Source organism: Mesoplodon mirus (assembly GCF_964341445.2).
Source record: "Mesoplodon mirus genome assembly, chromosome: 2".
Lineage (NCBI taxonomy): Eukaryota > Metazoa > Chordata > Mammalia > Artiodactyla > Ziphiidae > Mesoplodon > Mesoplodon mirus.
In genome coordinates this window covers 195586243-195607171 of record NC_138977.1, presented here as the reverse complement: position 1 = coordinate 195607171, position 20929 = coordinate 195586243, and the positions used below count along the sequence as shown (strand labels likewise).

Below are 20929 nucleotides of genomic sequence, written 5' to 3'. Positions count from 1 at the left end.
TCTAACCTGTTAGGTTGAGGAGGGAAAAATAGGAGGAAGGGAACTAGAGCCAGAGCAAAGACATTTTCCCCCTTGGGTAAGCAAGGGCTGGGACAGGTCATCTCCAGTGGGTCTTCCAAGCAGAGACAGAACTCCAGAGGAGGCCGGCGAAGGGGCCTTCAGAAGGGAAGGTCCAGGAATGCCAGAGCCCAATCCCAGGCGTTCCCTATGTCCCTGCTCCCCCCATGCTGTCCCCCATCAGCCTCTCGGTACCCTGCCCCGTGCCCTGCTGGAACCTCCTGGCTGCGTCCAGAGGCAGCCCAAACTGTCAGGCAGTTGGCTCATGACTAAAAAAATGTGGGTCCCCATCTCCATAGCCCCAGTGGCCACAGTGCTTGCTCTTCCCCAGAACGGCTCTAGAGGTCAGCGTGGGAAGGAGCCTGATCACAGAGACTTGCCACCTTCCTGCTAATTTCTAACATTTGGTATGAAAACATTAATGATTGTCCGTTTCTGAGGTTCTAGGAAGCGGACATGGGGGAAAACTGTGGTAACTTTTGTTCTTCCTTGCTTCTGGTTTTCCTCTAACATAGCCTGCAAGGCTGTGATGAAAAGTTCTCTATTGAAGCTTCCAGTCTTGGAGGGAGATTAAGGCAATAAAATCTAAAAAATAAAAAAGCCTCAATTGTAGCTTCTTAACATCCCCCCTAGTCCCCCTTTGCCTGCCATCCATTGTGAACAGTACTGGGAGGTTAGTCTTTTGAAAGCCTTATGCTTAAAACATTGAAGCCCAGAGCCTCACAGTCACCCTTCAGCTAGACTTGCCAGCCTCAGTGGGACTTCCCCTTTGGCCCAGCTCCTGCCAAACTTCCCCAAGTATGTGCTCTGCCTTTGCCTACTTTTGGGCTTTGTCCTTGCTGGTTCCTCTCCCTGAAATGCTGTTCGTGCATAGCCGGGTGCTTCCTGCCTTCAGGATTCAGCTCATGTGCTTTTACCTGTGCTGCCTCTCTTAATCCTCACCAGCACCCTTTGAGGTAGACCCTGCTATGCCCATCATATAGATACCCAGATGTGTGTGTGTCCGTGTGTCACCGTTACCCCCACTTTACAGATCCACATGTAGAGCAAACAGAAGCACAGAGAGAGGTTACTGCCATCACACAATTAGTAAGTCGTAAGTCAAGGAGCAGATCCCGTACTCTCAGCCACTGTCTGATACCAGCTGAGTTCAACACCAAGTCTGACTGGGACATATTAAGCTCCATTATAAATGCTCAAGAGGAAGAAATGTGAGGAAGCTTTGCTAAAATCTTTTTTCCTGTCTTTCCTCTTTGGGTCCAGGTGGAAGTGAAGCCATATGTGCTGGATGATCAGATGTGTGATGAGTGCCAGGGCACACGCTGTGGTGGGAAGTTTGCCCCATTCTTCTGTGCCAACGTCACCTGTCTGCAGTATTACTGCGAATACTGCTGGGCGAGCATACATTCCCGCGCCGGGCGGGAGTTCCACAAACCGCTGGTGAAGGAGGGAGGTGACCGCCCTCGCCATGTCCCGTTCCGCTGGAGCTGAGCCCAGGGTATACCCAGCCACAAGTACTGGAGTAGATAACAAGGAGGGAAAAGAGAGGGCACTGCCTCAGGGCTTACAGTGTTCTGGAAATCTGTGCATTTGTTCTCGATTTTTAAAGAAGAAATGGGTCTTTTTATTATTATTATTATTTACAGTCATATTACTGAACTCAGTGTCCAGTATAATACAGAATTGCAGAGTGTATAACGGTACTGATTTGCACTTTGATTCACACCTTTGTCTGCTTGGTACCTTAATTTCTTACACCTGATTTGTCACTTGTAGACTGCCATTCTCATCAGCGGCCATCAGGTTGATGTCTGTGATTTTTTTGTTTCTTGTTGTTGTTGTATTGTTATTGTTTTGATCGTTTTTGAACTGGAGCATGCACTTATTTTCAGAAACTTAGAGAATCGCCCCTAGGAGAAGACTTACCAAAGGTAATCCTCGTGAGTAGGTGGCAGATGTAGCAAAAACTTCACAACAATTCAGCAATCATTAGCTGGGGTCATTTAGAGTAAGGAAAACCCTTAATGAAAATAAGCCTTTAGTTGCTCTCTATTTTGACATGTAAGGATACCTCATAAGCTGAATCTTTGTTTTTCCTTCATGTTTAATTTTTGTTTTGCTGAGGATTTTGGTTAGATCTTTTAGTGTTATGTAAATTTATGCTGCAATAGCTTTTGCTGCTATTAAAGTGGTATTATTAATACCATAATACTCTATTCAGGCTAAGGTATCAATTACAAAAAACCCAACAACATACTTCTGTGATTTAGGGATAGAATCAGCTGCCGAAAGGAGATCAGAATAGACTTGAGAAAGCTTCGACGGAAGGTCACTATTTCTGACTGCATGTTTACTTAATCAGGTTGCTGCATGCAATAAATTTTATATCTGATGTCTAGTATAAAACCTTCCCACAATGCACAAATTAAGAATCTATATAAGCTATAAAATACTGATTTTTTTTAAAAAGATTTTTTTCATTCAAAGAAATGGTAATTGACTGGAGGAAGGCATGCCTCAATAAATGGAATGCTTCTGAAATTAGGAACAGCCCATAACAGAATGACCTATATTACAACCAATATAAAACCTAGGTGTAGGATATTCTTAAAGCAAATTTGTGGATGGTAGATGAAGTACTTTGCGGTGCTCTGTTATATATTGTGCAATTTATTTTATATAGTAAAGTGATTATGTCTAACTGTGATCAAACTTAACTGTTTAAAGCCTCTGTGTCAGACATTAACGAACTTGACAGTTCATAACTGGTATATTATTAACTAACACATGAGCTCTTAGTTACAACCTCCTAGTGCTTGCACCATTTTACATAGCTTCAGACCTTGTCCAGAAAACCAAAGAGCTCATCTTAGCTTACAAACACTAGGAATATATACAGTATATAGAGATAAGTTGTCAATTGACAAACTAGGCACATTTTAAGAAAGTTGCGTGATCGTGATGCTAAAGAAATGTCTGTACAAAATAAGATGGCCTGGGCAGGTTGGTTGTCTGGGTGAGAAATTAACTACTTAATTCCCTGGATTTATCCTGTAAAGCTTGAACAGAAATCAGACCTGCTAGTTCTACCATGGACATTTTTTTAGCATTCACTCTTGGGCTGCAGAGAGTAATATATAAACACACACAATGATTATGAGACTATGTAAATCTTTTTTTAAATCTTCTTCCTATGTTTTGGAATTCTGGGGACAATCTGACTGGATATGACACTGCAGAATAGATTTAAGTCGCTGTGTTTTATGCGCTGTGATGTCCTTGTACTGTCTTAAGTTAATATCGCTTGGTTTTGTTTTGTTTTGTTTCTCCAGTGTTTAGTTGCAATTAACAGCTCTCAAACTATAGTTTGTTTTCAAAAAGGAAAAAACAAAATAGTTTTTTACTGGGTTAAAAATGCTTATTAGAATTCTCCCCCTTTGAGGTTACCTCTGGGCTTTTTGGTAATAATTGCTTTTTTCCAGCCCAGCTGTGGTTTTCTGTTTGTTTTTTTTCTATGTTTGTGGTTTTTTTCATCTGTACAAGAAATTTTGTTATGCACTACTACTTTTTGTATTCTAGACAGTTTTCAAAAGTTGGCTGAAGATTTTTTTGTTTGTTTGTTTTTAAGGAAAAAGGCATGCTTTCTGACTGACATGATCTTTTGCAATACCTCAATTTTGAAATATAGGAAAGAAAATGATATTTTCTAAGTAAGTTTATTCAGAAAAATATATATTAATTTAATTCTGCAAGAAAAATGATTTAACAGATGGGTAACTTTATTTTTTTCATGCTTATTTGTGTTTTTTGAAAATGAAGAAGTTAGAGCTTTATAACTATAATATTAAAGATCATATCTAACCTACAGAAATCTACCTAATTATGTGAAAGAAGCAAAACTTTTTGAAGAAGCACCCCTCTTTCATGTACTAAAATAATACTGAGATTAAAAAAAAAAGCTGGAATATTGTACAGCATAAAGCTGAAGTGAAGGCGAAAAAGCATTGTCATAAAGAATAGGTTTCAAAAAATAAACTCCATTTGGTGCTGAAAGTTGTGAATAGGTGGTGGAAACTACTTTCCCTTAATTTGTATATTTATAATCAAGCGTTGATTGTGCACGACTGACCAGGATTGTGAAAGAGTTCTTCTGTTTGTATTTTTTTAAAGAGAACTTTTTTAGTTTATTAAATTATAACATGTTCCCTTTTGTTTTGTAAATAAATGTGCCCCCAAGTTGTTAATGTTATATTAAAAGAGAGGGTCCTTCAAAAAAATTATTTTTTAAAACACAGAGGTGTTCTGACCTGCAACTTGATGGGAAGCCCCCGGGTATCACAGGTCCTGTTGTGGCCTTTCCTTGATGTGACACTTGAACTAGTCGATTTTTTGAAGGCTATAACCTAACCTCGACTATTTGTTGTTATGTGCAATACTGTTTGTACTGTTTGTATAAAAAATAGAAAAAAAAAGAAAAGAAAAAAGGCATAAATCTTTATTGCAGATTTATTTTCATTGCAAACTTTAGACATTGTGATTCACTGAAATCATTTTTCTACTGTCAAATATGTACCTTTTCTTCATGCTGGTATTTTTTCAATAGTAATGTAGCCTTTGTACTGAGACAAATTTTCATTGTTATTTTTAGAAAGATTTTTTGCTAAGAAAAAAATTAAACATATTTACATATTTTTCATTTTATTTCGTATTTTCTTTAAGGAGTGCTTTCTCAATCATTAATAGAGTTGTTTCTGGGAGGGACTTTCATATCTGGTCAATGTCATAATATTATTTTGTATTTTTACTTGGAATAAATTAATTTTATGATGCTAATTCTTTAAAAGTTTATTTTTTTCATTTTCAGTTATTTTTGAAGCTAAAACCTTTGTAATATTGTTACTAAAGTGTCTAGTTTTTTGAAATGCAAAGCTTTATGTATTAACTTGCTGATGTGGTTTACAATAGTGTGACAACGATGAAAATGGTTGGTTATGTAAAGTGATTGAAAAATGTAATGGATAATTGGGTAATAAAATGACAGAATGAGCAGAACATGTGAGATTTTGACAAGCCTTTTCCTTTATTACAGTGGTTTAGTGTAAGACTAGGGATGTCACAGTACAATTCTCTAGGGATGTCACAGTGGATTTATACAACACCAGGTGCAGCCAAATCTGTGGCCCTGATGATGAAGTCACCCCTTACTGAGATACCACCAAGTTGAGAACCTGGCCGGGTTGACAGAGTGTTTTATTGCTTTTCCCCTCTAACTCTTCATTCTGTCGTGTGTGTGTGTGTGTGTGTGTGTGTGTGTGTGTGTGTGTGAATCTGCCACCGACTGCTGTCCACATGTGAGTGGGTACCTTTCGCCAGGCCGAATCTTTGCCCTGCATTTACAGTGGTGACGTCTGAGAGTGAAAGGAGGTCTCTGAGAGGACCAGCCCTCTGGGTAGTTAGACTTGGATCATAGTGTCTCGCCCAAGTGACCTCCCCGAGCACACAGGTGGCCTGGCAAGGCGGCACACTCCGAGGTCACCACTGTAAACGGACAGTCTCAGACTTCGTCTTCCTCCACCCCCAGCCTGCTCCCTGGTATGGTGCCCCTTGTTTGTCCCTTATTGTGGCAACACATCTGGCCACTCCGAGCATGATCTGTCTGCCCTCCTGCTTCTTTTCCAACACCCAAACTCACCTTGAAGCTGTGCTGTTAAGGCAGCGTGTCATTGTCATGGCACCTAAAATTAAACAAAAATCATACAACTGCAAAACTGGTGTTGCGTAAACAGAACATCCAATGACTCGCTCTAGACAGGTGGTGTGTTTCTCCCAGTCCTTGATGGCCTCTTCCAGGCCTCCTGCCACGGAGGCAAGGTTATCAATGACTCAGAGAAACACGTGTCCAGAGTTGGCTCTTGGGTATGCTCTATGTATTCAGTTTTGTAAATAATATATAGATTAGATCAAGTTGTGATGTAAAATTTTAACTCAAATTGGATATTACTGGTTGGAATTTTACATTAACTACAAATAAGTGATTAGGAACAGAAGAAAAGAAATTGGAAAATTTTTGCTTAGTGGTATAAAGATTATGCTTAGATTTCTGCCTATATCTTGTGTTTTATAGCTTGTTAGTGAGGCATGGGCTAATGCAGAATGTACTGCATTTATGCAATTAGCAAATAACCGCTAGTTTTCATTTTATCTATTATATTAGCAACAAAATGGCGTTTAACTGGGTAAAGCTCCTACCTAAATATTTGAGTATTGTGACATCTCTACTTGCAAGGTTTGAGTGAAAGATTAGTCACAGATTCGTGAAAAAAAAAAGTTATCTTTTTGTTAAAACTGGCTTATTTGTATGGATTGTTGCTTTTTCACCAGTTTGTGTGGTATGTCAGCTAACATTTTCTGTTGTTTTTTTTAAAATAATAACCAAACTTCTCTATCTCAGCTGCAATAGTGTTCCATTTTACCAGAGTATTTTATAATTAATGCTGTTGACTTTATACCCCAAAATGGGTCAAGAAATGGATATGTGATTTGGGGATGTTTAAATTTGTATGACAATGAAGTTAATCACAACAAGTAGAAAACCTGGGTGCTAATACAGGACAACTTCTGCTCTTTTTCTTTTCTGGATATAGTTCCGTTGGGGTATAAAGTATTAGGTATTTGTATTTTTGCTGTCAAAATAATGGACATAACTTTTAGAGTGTTCACAGCTAAGATCTCTGTATTTGTTTTTCAACTAACAACTAATTTTAAATGTATTGTATCTTTTATTACCTGTTCTCTTAGATTGTTTTTGCTAGTAACCCTTACTCAGCTTCCGCCTTTGGGGCTTGGACTGATATTGCTTGTGTGGAACTGCAGTACTGTGACTAACCATGGAGCTCAATGCAGCTATTGCTTACAACTGCTTAAACTTTGTAGTTTGGACTTCTTTTTTTTTTCTGTAATAACAACTTATTAAATCTAGTTGTATGAAGTACTGACACTTGTCATCCTTTGCACTTGCCAAGGAGTATCTTGGAGTACATGGATTGCGTCTGGGAATATTTGTACACTCCAACTTGCTTGATGAGCTTTTGGGGGGAGAGGGGACAAACTCCTTTAAGCGGGTTAAATACAGCAACATTCACTTTTTTTCTGACACGAATGACACTCGTTTAAAAAAAAAAGACCACGAATGCATTTAAAACAGGGAGGTGTTGACACAATGTGTGTATGCAAGATTTTAAGGTGCACGTGGGCATGCCAGCACTTGCCACATGAAACCAATTTTCAAAATTAAAACCAAGAAAGTCAATGAAAACGTTAAGTACGCCCCCTTTCGTTTTATTTTTTACTCTCTGGGATCCTCTCGGAAAATGGGTCCTTTTACAATCCCGTAGCGACTTTGGACGTGTTAGAAGCTCTCTTGTAGGCACTAACTTCAATCCGTGTAGAAAACGGACCACAAGCGGCCGCACCTAAGAATCCCTGACAGCTTTCATAACATGCAGGTGTCAGCGTCCCAACCCCGAGCCGTACTTCCGTGGTGGGGAGCGGGGTCTGGCGCAGGTGTTTTCCACACGAGGGCTCCAGCGCCGCCCGAGAGTCTGCTGGCGCCCGAGGGGGCGGGGCCGGCGCCGAGCAGCGCTCCGCCCCTCGGGGTCTCGGCTCCGCCATCCGGCCGCTCGGCTCTGCAGGGGAGCTGGCGGGGCTGCGCGCCCTCCCGGGCTTTCGCGGCCCCTCTCCTGCCTCGCGCCCCTTCCCGCCGCTGGTCCCCAAGTCCGGCCCCAGTCTGCCCTCCCCCAGGTGGCCCCGGCGCGTGGCCGCGGCCCACAGGTAAGCTATCCCGCGACCGGTGCGCGCGCGCCCACCCCGCCGCCTCCCGGGCTTCGGGCGCGGCCGCTGCAGCACCAACCTCCCGAGATGCTATCAGGGTCCGGAGGCCTGAAGCTCGCGCGGGAGGCCCGGGGTTCAGCGCAGCCGTGTCGCCGGACGGCATCGACCATTTGGAGCTCTGTGTCTGTGCCTCGTGCAAAATGGGGAGAGGAATACTATGTTTCAGGTCCTTTTTACGTTTGATTTTCTAAAACTACATCATGCACCAAGCACCAAATGGAACCCTGTTTTCAGAATGCTGGTCTGACTTGGGCCCCACGTTTGTCTCCTGGCAAAAGCGTTCTGGGATCCTAACTCGGAGGGGGAGTAGGTAAATGAGTGGTGCCGAGGTGACGAGCAGCTTGTTATTTCTAGGGGGTAAAAGCCGGGAGGCCTGGCGTTTCTGGGGCGTGAGGTTGGAAGCGGCGGTTCTGAAGCAAGCCCCTTGCTGGACGCTAAGCCCTCGCTGTGAGGGGGTGTGCAGGACAGACCCTGACGGCTGAGAAGGCTGGGGTTAGGTCTAAGGTACCCGCTTTACAGAAAGAAAACTCATTACCCACAAACACTGATGATCACAGCTTAAAAATTGTAGTTGGGTGGTTTTTCACAAGACCCATGGCACATGGGTCACTTGGACACTTAAATTGGAAGACTTAAAATCATGTATTTTAACTAGAACGGTTGTACTAGATAGGTTAATGATTGCTAATGAGATGAGGGGAGTCCAAAATTGAGGAGTCCTATTGCTATTCAAAGGCCTGTTGGGAAGAAAAACTGCTCTAATTTAAGCTCAGTGATTAGAAGCCTGTGAGTTAACTGGCAAAAGACAGATTAACAGGAGCTTATTCATATGCACATGAATCCAGCAAAAGAAGTGGCCCATAATTAGAGGTAGGTGTCTATAACCTAATTTAATAGGGGAAAGGAAGGGGGGAGAAAGGAGCTTCTATGGGAAGATCAAATGGTTTCTTATTTTTTTTAAATCAATTTTCCAATGCAATTGTTTTTTAATTAGCAAATTAAAAAACAATTAAAGTATAGTTGATTTACATTATTCGTTTCAGGTGTACAACATAGTGATTCAGTATTTTTATAGATTTAGGAAAGACGGTGGGTTTTTAGGGGAACAAATGGGAGATAAGAAAGTTTGTGATAATGTTTGTTTATGCAGGTGTGAGCGTTTCCTGTGTTCTTTTGGCCAGTGAAACTCCCCAGGAGAGGGCGTTCATTGATTGATTACAGCCTCGCTCTCAGAAACTTCTGCCTTTAGTCAGATAAGGGAAGCTTTGTAAAAGCTTCTTTTGCATCTATTGAATTTCCAATGTCTTCAGTTTAAAATCATCTTAGTGTCAACTCTGGAGGTCCGAGGGGGTCCCCGCAGATAAATGGCTGGAATGACTTTATCACTGGAACAGGTAACTGAAAGTTATCTGTATTCTGTCCCATTACGGAGTATTATGGAGGGGACAAATTCTTTTGTCTGGTCATTGTTTGTGTTTAGATAAAGGACTTGTCTGTAACTGCATGTACATTCACCTCAGTATTTAATTCTGGCCCCGTAAGGGTCAGCCCAAGTCATGGAGTTTTCTTCTTTGCTGTTACTGGTCAAATCTTTGGTTAAGATGGTTTGAGCTGAACTGTTAAGTATAAGGGAAACATTCCAACTTGTCACCTTCAGTGCAGGCCTGAACCAAGTGAGACTCTTTTTTTGTAAATGGAAGAAAGACTCCCCGGGCAAGTTCTGGCCCCTAAGGCGGGGAGTTGTCTCGCGTGCCTGCTCTCTCCTTTCAAAAGGGCCCTTCTGCTCAATTTCATTACTCATTATTAAAAACAAACAAACAAAAAAACGCAGTTCCAATACATACCCATAAGAAGGACTAAAATTTAGAAGACGGGAAATACTGAGTATCAGGAAGGATCTAGATAAGTGCTGATAGAGGTGTCAAGTGGTGCAACCATACTAGAAAACTGTTTACAAGGGCTGAATGTGTATATCCTAGGACTCCGCCTTTCCACTCATAGGCAGAAGCCCAACAGATGTGTAGCATGTTCCCAAAAGATACTACAAGAAGGATCACAGCGGCATATAGCCCCAATCTGGAAGCTACCCAAATGCCCTCCAACATTAGAACGGATACAGTGTAGTATATCCACAAATGGGACACTGTATAGCAATAAGACTGAAGGTCTACAAGTACATGCCACATTACGGAAGGCCATCACAAACTTAATGTTGATCAAAATCTCCAAAGAGTACATAATGTATGATTCCATTTGTATAAACAGGGAAGGAATAACTGAAAGGGGGCATGGAGGCGGCTGCTGGGCTGCGGGTAACTCTTGATCTGGGTGTTGCATACAAGGTGTGTACGGTTTGTGTAAATTCACTGAGCCATACACTGAGATCTGTGCACTTTTCTATGTATTATTTTGTTCATTTGTTTTTTTGCGGTACGCGGGCCTCTCACTGCTGTGGCCTCTCCCGCTGCGGAGCACAGGCTCCGGACGCGCAGGCTCAGCGGCCATGGCTCACGGGCCCAGCCGCTCCGTGGCATGTGGGATCTTCCCAGACCGGGGCACGAACCCGTGTCCGCTGCATCGGCAGGCGGACTCTCAACCACTGCGCCACCAGGGAAGCCCCTTTTCTATTTTTTAATGGAGCATTAAAACCAAAAAAAAAAAGGAGGGGGGCTCTGTGAAAGGTAAAAGCTGATGCTTGGCACAAATGCAGTTCTTTCCAGGCAGCCTCCATGCAATTCACCGTCTTATTCCTGAACCAGACTTCTTTTCTGGCTGGCACTGCTAGCAGGCGCCCATCCAAACTGGCCTGTTTTCCCAACCACCCAAACCTCAGTCTCCCTGCTGCCCATCTTCCCTGCTCCCGTGTCTAGGCTCCTTTCCACTCTTCCTTAAGCTTACCAACATCAAGGAGGATTTGTTTTGTTTTGTTTTAGTCAATTTGGGAGGAGGGGTGGAATCGAGAAACAGAGTTTAAAAACCCTCCATCCACTAGTCTCTGCAGTTGATGGTAAAGCATCAAACATTGAAAGCCAGTTAATCTCACATGTGCATGTGCTGACCGGCTTATGTGATGTTTAACATTTTACAAGGTCTGTTGGCCCCCACTTCCACATTTATAGCCTGACTGACGTTTTAACATTATACCTTTTTTATTTTTAGGTATGTGTAGATGCAGATACTGTTGTAAGAAATAAGACAGATTCCATGTATTCTTTACCCAGTTTCCCCCTAATATCTTGCAAAATTGTGTTAAATATTACACCCAGAATACTGACATTGATACAGACAAAATGAAAAGCATTTCCGTCACCATAAGAACACCTGCTACCCTCCCTTTCCCACCTCCCTAGAGCCATGGCAACGATGACTAATTTGTTCTCCAGTTCTGTAACTTTCTCATTTCAAGAATGGAATATAGGGACTGCCCTGGCGGTCCAGTGGTTAAGATTCCACGCTTCCACTGCAGGGGGAACGGGTTCAGTCCCTGGTCAGGGAACTAAGATCACATATCCTGCATGCTCCACAGCCGGAAAAAAAAAGAATGGAATCATACAGTGTGTAACCTTTTGGGATTGGCTTTTTTCTTTTTTTTTTAATTTTATAAATTTATTTATTTGTTTATTTTTGGCTGTGTTGGGTTTCCATTGCTGTGCGTGGGCTTTCTCTAGTTGTGGTGAGCGGGGGCTACTCTTCGTTGCGGTGCGTGGGCTTCTCATTGTGGTGACTTCTCTTGTTGCAGAGCACGGGCTCCAGGTGCACGGGCTTCAGTAGTTGTGGCTCGCGGGCTCTAGAGCGCAGGCTCTGTAGTTGTGGCACACGGGCTTAGTTGCTCCGCAGCATGTGGGATCTTCCCAGACCAGGGATCTTACCCATGTTCCCTGCATTGGCAGGCGGATTCTTAACCACTGTCGTACCAGGGAAGTCGAGGATTGGCTTTTTTCAATCATTATAATTCTCTAGAGATTCATCTTGGTGGTTGTATTTATAAATAGTTTTTTGTGGTTTTTTTTTGCGGTACGCGGGCCTCTCACCGTTGTGGCCTCTCCCGTTGCGGAGCACAGGCTCCGGACGTGCAGGCTCAGTGGCCATGGCTCACAGGCCCAGCCGCTCCGCAGCACGTGGGATCTTCCCGGACCGGGGCACGAAACCGTATCCCCTGCATCGGCAGGCGGACTCTCAACCACTGCGCCACCAGGGAAGCCCAATAGTTTGTTCCTTTTGATTACCAAGTATTATTCCATGGCATGGATGCACCATGGTTTGTTTAACCACTTGTTTGAAGGACATCTGGATTGTTTCTAGCTTGGCACTATTAGAAATAAAGCTGATATAAACATTTGTGTACAGGTTTTTGTGTGAACATGTCTTCGTTTTCTCTGGGATAAATGCCCAGGAGTACAATTGCAGGGTCATATGATAGTATCATGTTTAGTTTTTGAAGAAACTACCAAAATGTTTTCTAGAGCCCGGTATACCTTTTTACATACTAACCAAAATGTATGCATGATCCAGTTTCTCTGTGTCCTCTCCGGCATTTGGTTTTGTCACTGCTTTTCAGCTTACCCACTCTGATAGGTGTGCAGTCATATCCCATTGTGGTTTTAATTTGCATTTCTCTAATGGCTAATAATGTTGAACATTTTATCATGCTCATGTTTGTCATCTCTATACCCTCTTCAGTGAAATGTCTATTGTTGCCCATTTTCTCATTGGTTTGGGTTTTGGTTTTTTTTTTTATCATGTGGCTCTTTTTTATTCACTTTATTTGATCACATAGTACAGAGTTCCCATGCACCCCCGTCAGTCCTCTCCCCTCAAGTTCCCCCATTAACACCTTGCATTAGGGTGGTACATTTGTTATAGTTGATAGCCAATATTGATAAATTATTAACTAAAGTCCACAGTTTAAATTAGGGTTTACTCTTTTTTAAATTTATTTTTTATTGAAGTATAGTTGAACTACAGTGTTGTGTTAATTACTGCTGTACAGCAAAGAGACTCATATATATATATATACACACACACACACATTCTTTTTCATATTCTTTTCCATTATGGTTTATCACAGGATATTGAATATAGTTCTCTGTGCTATGCAGTAGGACCTTGTTGTTTATCCATTCGATACATAGTTTACTCTTTATGTTGTACACTTCTATGGGTTTTGACAAATGCATAATGTCATGTATCCACCATTACAGTATCATACAGAATAGTTTCACTGCCCTAAAAATCCCATGTGCTCCCCCTTCCCCCTTGCAATCACTCTTCTTTTTACTCTCTTTATAGTTTGAGCCTTTTGCAAAATGTCATAGTTGGAATCATACATTATGTAGACTTTTCAGACTGGCTTCTTTCACTTAGTAATATGCATTTAAGATTCCTCCAAGTCTTCTCATGGCTTCACAGCTCATTTCTCTTTAGTGCTGAATAATATTCCATTGTCTGGAAGTACCATAGTTTACTTATTCATTCACCTACTAAAGGATGTCTTGGTTGCTTCCTGTTTTTGGCAGTTATGAATAAAGCTGCTATAAACGTCCATGTGCAGGTTTTTGCATGGACATAAGTATTCAACTCATTTGGGTAAACATCTGTGAGCACGATTGCTGGATCATATGGTAAACATAATGTTTAGCTTTGTAAGAGACTGCCAAGCTGTCTTCCAAAGCGACGGTACCATTTTGCTTTTTGTGTGCTTATTTGCCGTCTGTATTATTGTTGGTGAGAAGTCTGTTGAGTTCTTTAGCCTATTTTTTACATTGGATTGACTGCTTTCTTATTGTTGAGTTTTAAGAATTTTTTGTATACACTGGGTACAAGTCCTTTATATGTTTTGGAGATAAAGTTCAACTTATTAATTTTGTCTTTCATGAACCATGCTTTTCATGTTGTACCTAAAATTCGTTGCCAAACCCAGGGTCATCTGTGTTATTTTCTAGAAGTTTTATACTTTTGCATTTAACATTTAGGTCTGTGATCTACTTTGAGTTAATTTTTCTGAAAGGTGTAAGGTCTGTGTCTAGATTCACTTTTTTTGCATGTGGATGTCCAGTTGTTCCAGCACCATTTGTTGAAAAGATCATCTTTTCTCCATTGTATTACCTTTGCTCCTTTGTCGAAGATTGGTTTGACTACATTTGTGAGGGTCTATTTTGGGGCTTTATATTCTGTTCCACTGATCTATTTGTCTATTCTTTTGCCAGTACAACACTATCTTGATCACTGTAGGTTTATATTGTCTTAAAGTCAGGTAGTATCAGTCTCACAACTTTGTTCTTTTTCAGTATTGTGTTGCCTGTTGTAGGTTTTTTCCTTTTATATACAAACTTTAGAATCAGTTTGTCAGTATCCACAAAGTAACTTGCTGGGATTTGGATTGGGATTGCATTAAATCTGCAGATTAGCTAAGGAAGAACTGACATCTTAACAATATTAAGTCTTCTTATCCATGAATATGAAATATCTCTCCATTTATTATTTTTTCTTTTATTAGAATTTGTAGTTTTCCTCATATAAATCTTGCACATATATTTTAGGTTTATACCTAAGCATTTCATTTTTGAGTGCTAATGTTGATATATAGGAAAGCAATGAACTTTTTATTTTTTAGCCTTATATCTTGCAACCTTGCTACATAATCTCTTATAAATTCCAGGGTTTTTTGTTTGTTTTGTCAACTCTTTGAGATTTTCTACACATAAAACCCTATGTCATCTGCAAACAAAGACAGTTTGATGTCTTCCTTCCCAATCTGTGTACCTTTTATTTCCTTTTCTTACTGTGTTAGCTAGGACTTCCAGTATAATAGTGAACAGGAGTGGTGAGAAGAGACATCTTTGCCTTGTTTCCAATCTTACGTGGAAAGCATCTAGATTATTAGCCTTAAGTGTGACGTTAGCTGTAGGTTTTTCATAGTTGTTCCTTATCGAGGTGAGGAAGTTCCCCTCTGTTGCTGGTTTTTATAATGAATAGGTGTTGAGTTTTGTCAAGTGCCTTTCCTGCATCTATTGAGATAATGACATGATTTTTCTTCTTTAGCCTGTTGATGTAATGGATTATACTAATTGATTTTTCACACACACACACACACACACACACACACAGTATTTTATTTTTGCAAGAGATAGGTAAACTGACACCAAGCATTGTAAGTGGATGACCACAACAAAAGCAACAATGATTGCAATTACCGAACACGAAACACACTCACACTATGTCATGATATTGACATTCAGTCCAGTAACCCTCCACTGTAACAGCTCCTTTACTTTGCAGTGAAAATTGATTTGTATATTTTTTGCCCCTGAGTCCTTGTGGGATTTTTTTTTTTTTTTTTTCTTTTTGCGGTATGCGGGCCTCTCACTGTTGTGGCCTCTCCCGTTGCGGAGCACAGGCTCCGGATGCGCAGGCCCAGCGGCCGTGGCTCACGGGCCCAGCCGCTCTGCGGCATATGGGATCCTCCCAGACCGGGGCACGAACCCGTATCCCCTGCATCGGCAGGCGGACTCTCAACCACTGCGCCACCAGGGAGGCCCCTGGGATTTTTTTTTTTATTCAAACAGAAAGTCACAAAAATTATAATCATCCTCATCAGTTCACTCAGTCCCATGTAATTAATTTTTTTTATCTTGATTTTTTGTTAGCACCTTTATGAATTCATCAGTTTTCCATTAGAGTTCTGAAAATGCTTATTCATTCAGTTCAGCAATATAGTCAGTTACCAGAAACCTGTACTTGTCAGAGTCTTTTCCATGAATTCCTTGAAGATGAAACCCTTTTATAGGAACATATTTGCAAAAGCATCAGAGTACACCCAGAACTGTCTGTAAATGACAAAAGACTTAAAAATGAGCACGGTTAAAAATTTGATGAAAGTTCATAGTAATGCAATTGGCAAGGAAATTTTTAGTTATTTCTGAGATATACATTTTAAAGTAATAACTAGAATTATGACTTAAAACATTATACCAGAACATATAAGATTTTTAGAAATTTCATGTAATGTCTGAAACATTTATATTAACATATTTCCATACAAATAACCCAAAGAAAGTTTAGTATTAGTTTTTTTTGTTAGTTTGTTTTTTTATACTGCAGGTTCTTATTAGTCATCAGTTTTATACACATCCGTGTCAATCCCAATCGCTCAATTCAGCACACCACCATCCCCACCCCACAGTTTTCCCCCCTTCGTGTCCATACGTCTGTTCTCTACATCTGTGTCTCAACTTCTGCCCTGAAAACCGGTTCATCTGTACCATTCTTCTAGGTTCCACATACATGCGTTAATATACAATATTTGTTTTTCTCTTTCTGGCTTACTTCACTCTTTATGACAGTCTCTAGATCCATCCATGTCTCAACAAATGACTCAATTTCGTTGCTTTTTATGGCTGAGTAATATTCCATTGTATATATGTACCACAACTTCTTTATCCATTCGTCTGTCAGTGGGCATTTAGGTTGCTTCCATGACCTGGCTATTGTAAATAGTGCTGCAGTGAACATTGGGTTGCATGTGTCTTTTTGAATTATGGTTTTCTCTGGGTGTATGCCCAGTAGTGGGATTGCTGGATCATATGGTAATTCTATTTTTAATTTTTTAAGGAACCTCCATACTGTTCTCCATAGTGACTCTATCAATTTACATTCTCACCAACAGTGCAAGAGGGTTCCCTTTTCTCTGCACCCTCTCCAGCATTTGTTGTTTGTAGATTTTCTGATGATGCCCATTTTAACTGGTGTGAGGTGATACCTCATTATAGTTTTGATTTGCATTTCTCTAATAATTAGTAATGTTGAACAGCTTTTCATACTAATTGATTTTTGAATAGTAAACCAGCCTTTTATATTTGGAATAAATCCCACTTGGCTATGGTGTATATAATTTTATTTATACATTGTTGGATTTGATTTGCTAATATTTTGTTGGAGCTTTTTGCATCTGTGTTCATGAGAGATATTGGTCTGTAGTTTTGCTTTCTTGTAATGCCTTTATCTGGTTTGGTATTAGAGTATGCTCTCCTCATAGAGTGAACTGGGATGTATTCCTTCTGCTTCTGTTTCCTGAAAGACTTTGTAGAGAATTGATATCATTTGTTCCTTCAGTATTTGGTAGAATTAATTAGTGAAACCATCTGGGTCTGGTGCTTTCTGTTTTGGAAAGTTATTAATGATTGATTCAGTTTCTTTAATAGATGTGGGTCTATTCAGAGTATCTATTTTTCCTTGTGTGAGTTTTGGTAGATGTACCTTTCAAGGAATTGGTCTGTTTCATGTAAATGATCAAACTGTGGGCATAGAGATAGAGTTGTTCACAATCTTTTATTAACCTTTCAATGTCCATAGACTCAGTAGTGGTGGTCTCTTCTTCACTTAAGATATTAGTAACCAGTGCCTTCTCTTTTTTTCTTTTGGTTAGCCTAGCTAGATAGAGGTTATCAGTTTTATTGATCTTTTCAAAGAACCAACATTTTTGGTTTCATTTTCTCTATCATTTTCCTGTTTTTAGTGTCATTGATTTTTTTTGCTGTCATTTTTATTTCTTTTGTAAATTTTTTATTGAAGTGTAGTTGACTTACGATGTTCTGTTAATTTCTTCTGTACAGCAAAATGACCCAGTTATACATATATATATTCTTTTTCATATTCTTTTCCGTTATGGTTTGTTAACAGGATATTGAATATAGTTCCCTGTGCTATACAGTAGGACCTTGTTGTTTCTCCATCCTATATATAATAGTTTGCTTCTGCTAATCCCAAACTCCCAGGCCTTCCCTCCCCTAACCACCCCCCCTGCACCTTGACAACCACACGTCTGTTCTCTATGTCTGTGAGTCTGTTTCTGTTTTGTAGATTAAGTTCATTGGTGTGATATTTTAGATTTCACATATAAGTGATATCATATGGTATTTGTCTTTCTCTTTCTGACTTACTTCACTTAGTGTGATAATCTCTAGGTCCATCCATGTTGCTGCAAATAGCATTATTTCATTCTTTTTTATGACTAATATTCCATTGTGTATATATACCACGTCTTCTTTATCCATTCATCTGTCAGTGGACGTTTAGGTTGTTTCCATGTCTTGGCTATTGTACATAGTGCTGCTGTGAACATAGGGGTGCATGTATCTTTTCGAATTATAGTTTTGTCTGGGTAAGGGTGTGCCCAGGAATGGGATTGCTGGATCAATATGGCAACTCTATTTTTAGTTTTTGGAGGAACCTCCATGCCGTTTTCCATAGTGGCTGCACCAATTTACATTCCCACCAACAGTGTAAGGGGGTTTCCTTTTCTCCACACCCTCTCCCGCACTTATTATTTGTAGACCATTTAATGACGGCCCTTCTGACTGGTGTGAGGTGCTATCTCATTGTAGTTTTGATGTCCATTTCTCTAATAATTAGTGATGTTGAGCATCTTTTCATGTGTTTGTTGGCCATCTGTATGTCTTCTTTAGAGAAATGTCTATTTAGGTCTTCTGCCCATTTTTTGATTGGGTTGTCTTTGTTGTTGTTGAGTTGTATGAGCTGTTTGTATATTCTGGAAATTAAGCCCTTGTCGGTCACATTGTTTGCAAATATTTTCTCCCATACAGTAGGTTTTCTTTTTGTGTGGTTTATGGTTTCCTTTGCTGTGCAAAAGCTTGTAAGTTTGATTAGGTCCCATTTGTTTATTTTTGCGTTTATTTCTATTGCTTTGGGAGACTGACCTAAGAAAACATTGGTAAAATTTCTGTCAGAAAATGTTTTGCCTATGTTCTCTTCTAGGAGTTTTATGGTGTCATGTCTTATGTTTAAGTCTTTAAGCCATTTTGAGTTTATTTTTGTGTATGGTGAGAGGCTATGTTCTAACTTCATTGATTTTCTTGTGGCTGTCCAACTTTCCCAATACCACGTGCTAAAGAGACTGTCTTTTCTCCATTGTATATTCTTGCCTCCTTTGTCGAAGATTAATCGATCATAGGTGTGTGTGTTTATTTCTGGACTCTTTATTCTGTTCCATTGATCCATATGTCTGTTTTTGTGCCAGTACCACACTGTTTTGATTACTGTAGCTTTGTAGTATTGTTGAAGTCTGGGAGGGTTATGCCTCCTCCTTTGTTGTTTTTTCCTCAGGATTGCTTTGGCAATCCTGGGTCTTTTATGGTTCCATATCAATTTTAGGATTATTTGTTCTAAAACATCATGGGTAATTTGATAGGGATTGCATTAAGTCTGTAGATTGCTTTGGGTAGTATTTTAACAATATTCTTCCAATCCAAGAGCATGGGATGTCTCTCCATTTCTTTGAATCATGTTTCGTTTCCTTTATTAATGTTTTATAGTTCTCAGTGTGAAAGTCTTTCACCTCCTTGGTGAGGTTTATTCCTAAGTATTTTATGTTTTTGGATGCAATTTTAAAAGGGATTGTTTGTTTACATTGCCCTTCTGATATTTCAGTGTTAGTGTCAAAAAATGCAACCAATTTCTGTATGTTAATTTTGTATTCTGCTACCTTGCTGAATTCGTTTATCAGTTCTAGTAGTTTTTGTGTGGAGTCTTTAGGGTTTTTCTATATAGTGTCATGTCATCTGCATATAATGACAATTTTACCTCTTCCCTACCAATTTGAATACCTTTTATTTCTTTTTCTTCTCTGACTGCTGTGGCTATGACTTCCAATACTATGTTGAAGAGAAGTGGTGAGAGTGGACATCCTTGTCTTTTTCCAGATTTTAATAGGAAGGCTTTCAGCTTTTCACCATTGAGTATTATATTGGCTGAGGGTTTGTCATAAATAGCTTTTATTATGTTAAGGTATGTTCCCTCTGTACCCATTTTTGTAAGGGTTTTTGTCATGAATCGGTGTTGAATTTTATCAAATGCTTTTTCTGCATCTACTGAGATGATAATGTGGTTTTGTCCTTTCTTTTGTTGATGGGGTGTATCACATTGATTGATTTGCATATGTTGAACCATCCTTGTGACCCTGGGATAAATCCAACTTAGTCGTGGTATATGACCATTTTTTATGTGTTGTTGGATTTGGTCTGCTTATATTTTGTTGAGAATTTTTGCATCTAAATTCATCAAAGATATTGGCCTATAATTTTATTTTTTGGTAGTCTTTGTCTGGTTTTGGTATCAAGATGATGGTGGCTTCTCATTTTTATTTTTTTCTTCTGCTTGCATTTGGTTTATTTACTTTTCTTTCTCTACTAAAGTGGAAGCTTAGGTTTTGATTTTGTATCTTCTGTCATTTATAATATAAAATATTACAATATTATTATAAAATGATAAGTTGTATTTTCATTTAGTTCAAAATATTATTTTAATTTCTCTTGAGATTTTTTCTTTGGTCCATGTATTATTTATAAATGTGTCATTTAATCTCCAAATATTTTAAGAATTTTCCAGCTATCTTTCTTCTGTTGACTTCCAGTTTAATTCCATTGTGGTCTTAGAGCATGCTTTGTATGATTTCTGTTATTTTAAGTTTGTTGAGGTGTATGTTATGGCCCAGAATGTAGTCTATCTTGGTCAGTGTTCCATGTCAGCTTGATAAATATATATATTCTGCTGTTGGATATTGTTCAGTTCTACTATATCCTTACTGATTTTTTGCCTGCTGGATCTGTCAATTACTGATAGAGATGTGTTGACACCTCCAAGTATAAGAGTGGATTTATCTATTTCTCCTTTCAGTTCTATCAGTTTTTGCCTCAGGTATTTGCATGTTCTGTTGTTAGGTGCATATATCTTAAGGATTGTTATGTTTTTCTTGGAGAATTGATCCTTTTATCATTATATAATGCCCCTTTCTATCCCAGATAATCTTCCTCGTTTTGAAGTCTGCCTTGTCTAAAATTAATGTAACTACTACAGCTTTCTTTTGATTTGTGTTAGCATGATATATCTTTCTTCATCTCTACTTTAAAAAAATTTTTATTTTTAGTTGTGGTTAAAAAAAACACAGATAACAACAGTTACCATCTAA

The 20929-nt window shown here is 39.5% G+C and overlaps 1 protein-coding gene across 4 annotated transcripts in view; it reads left to right on the top strand.

The window, feature by feature from the left end:
* CPEB3 (cytoplasmic polyadenylation element binding protein 3) overlaps positions 1 to 5111 on the top strand; it is a 180217-nt gene extending 175106 nt beyond the window's left edge. For all 4 annotated transcript variants that reach the window (XM_082630111.1, XM_082630114.1, XM_082630112.1 and 1 more), the window contains exon 10: positions 1321 to 5111. In XM_082630111.1, the coding sequence (XP_082486237.1) occupies positions 1321 to 1548 (228 nt within the window). In that variant the 3' untranslated portion in view covers positions 1549 to 5111. The remainder of the gene's footprint in view (positions 1 to 1320) is intronic.
* The last annotated feature ends 15818 nt before the right edge of the window (positions 5112 to 20929 follow it).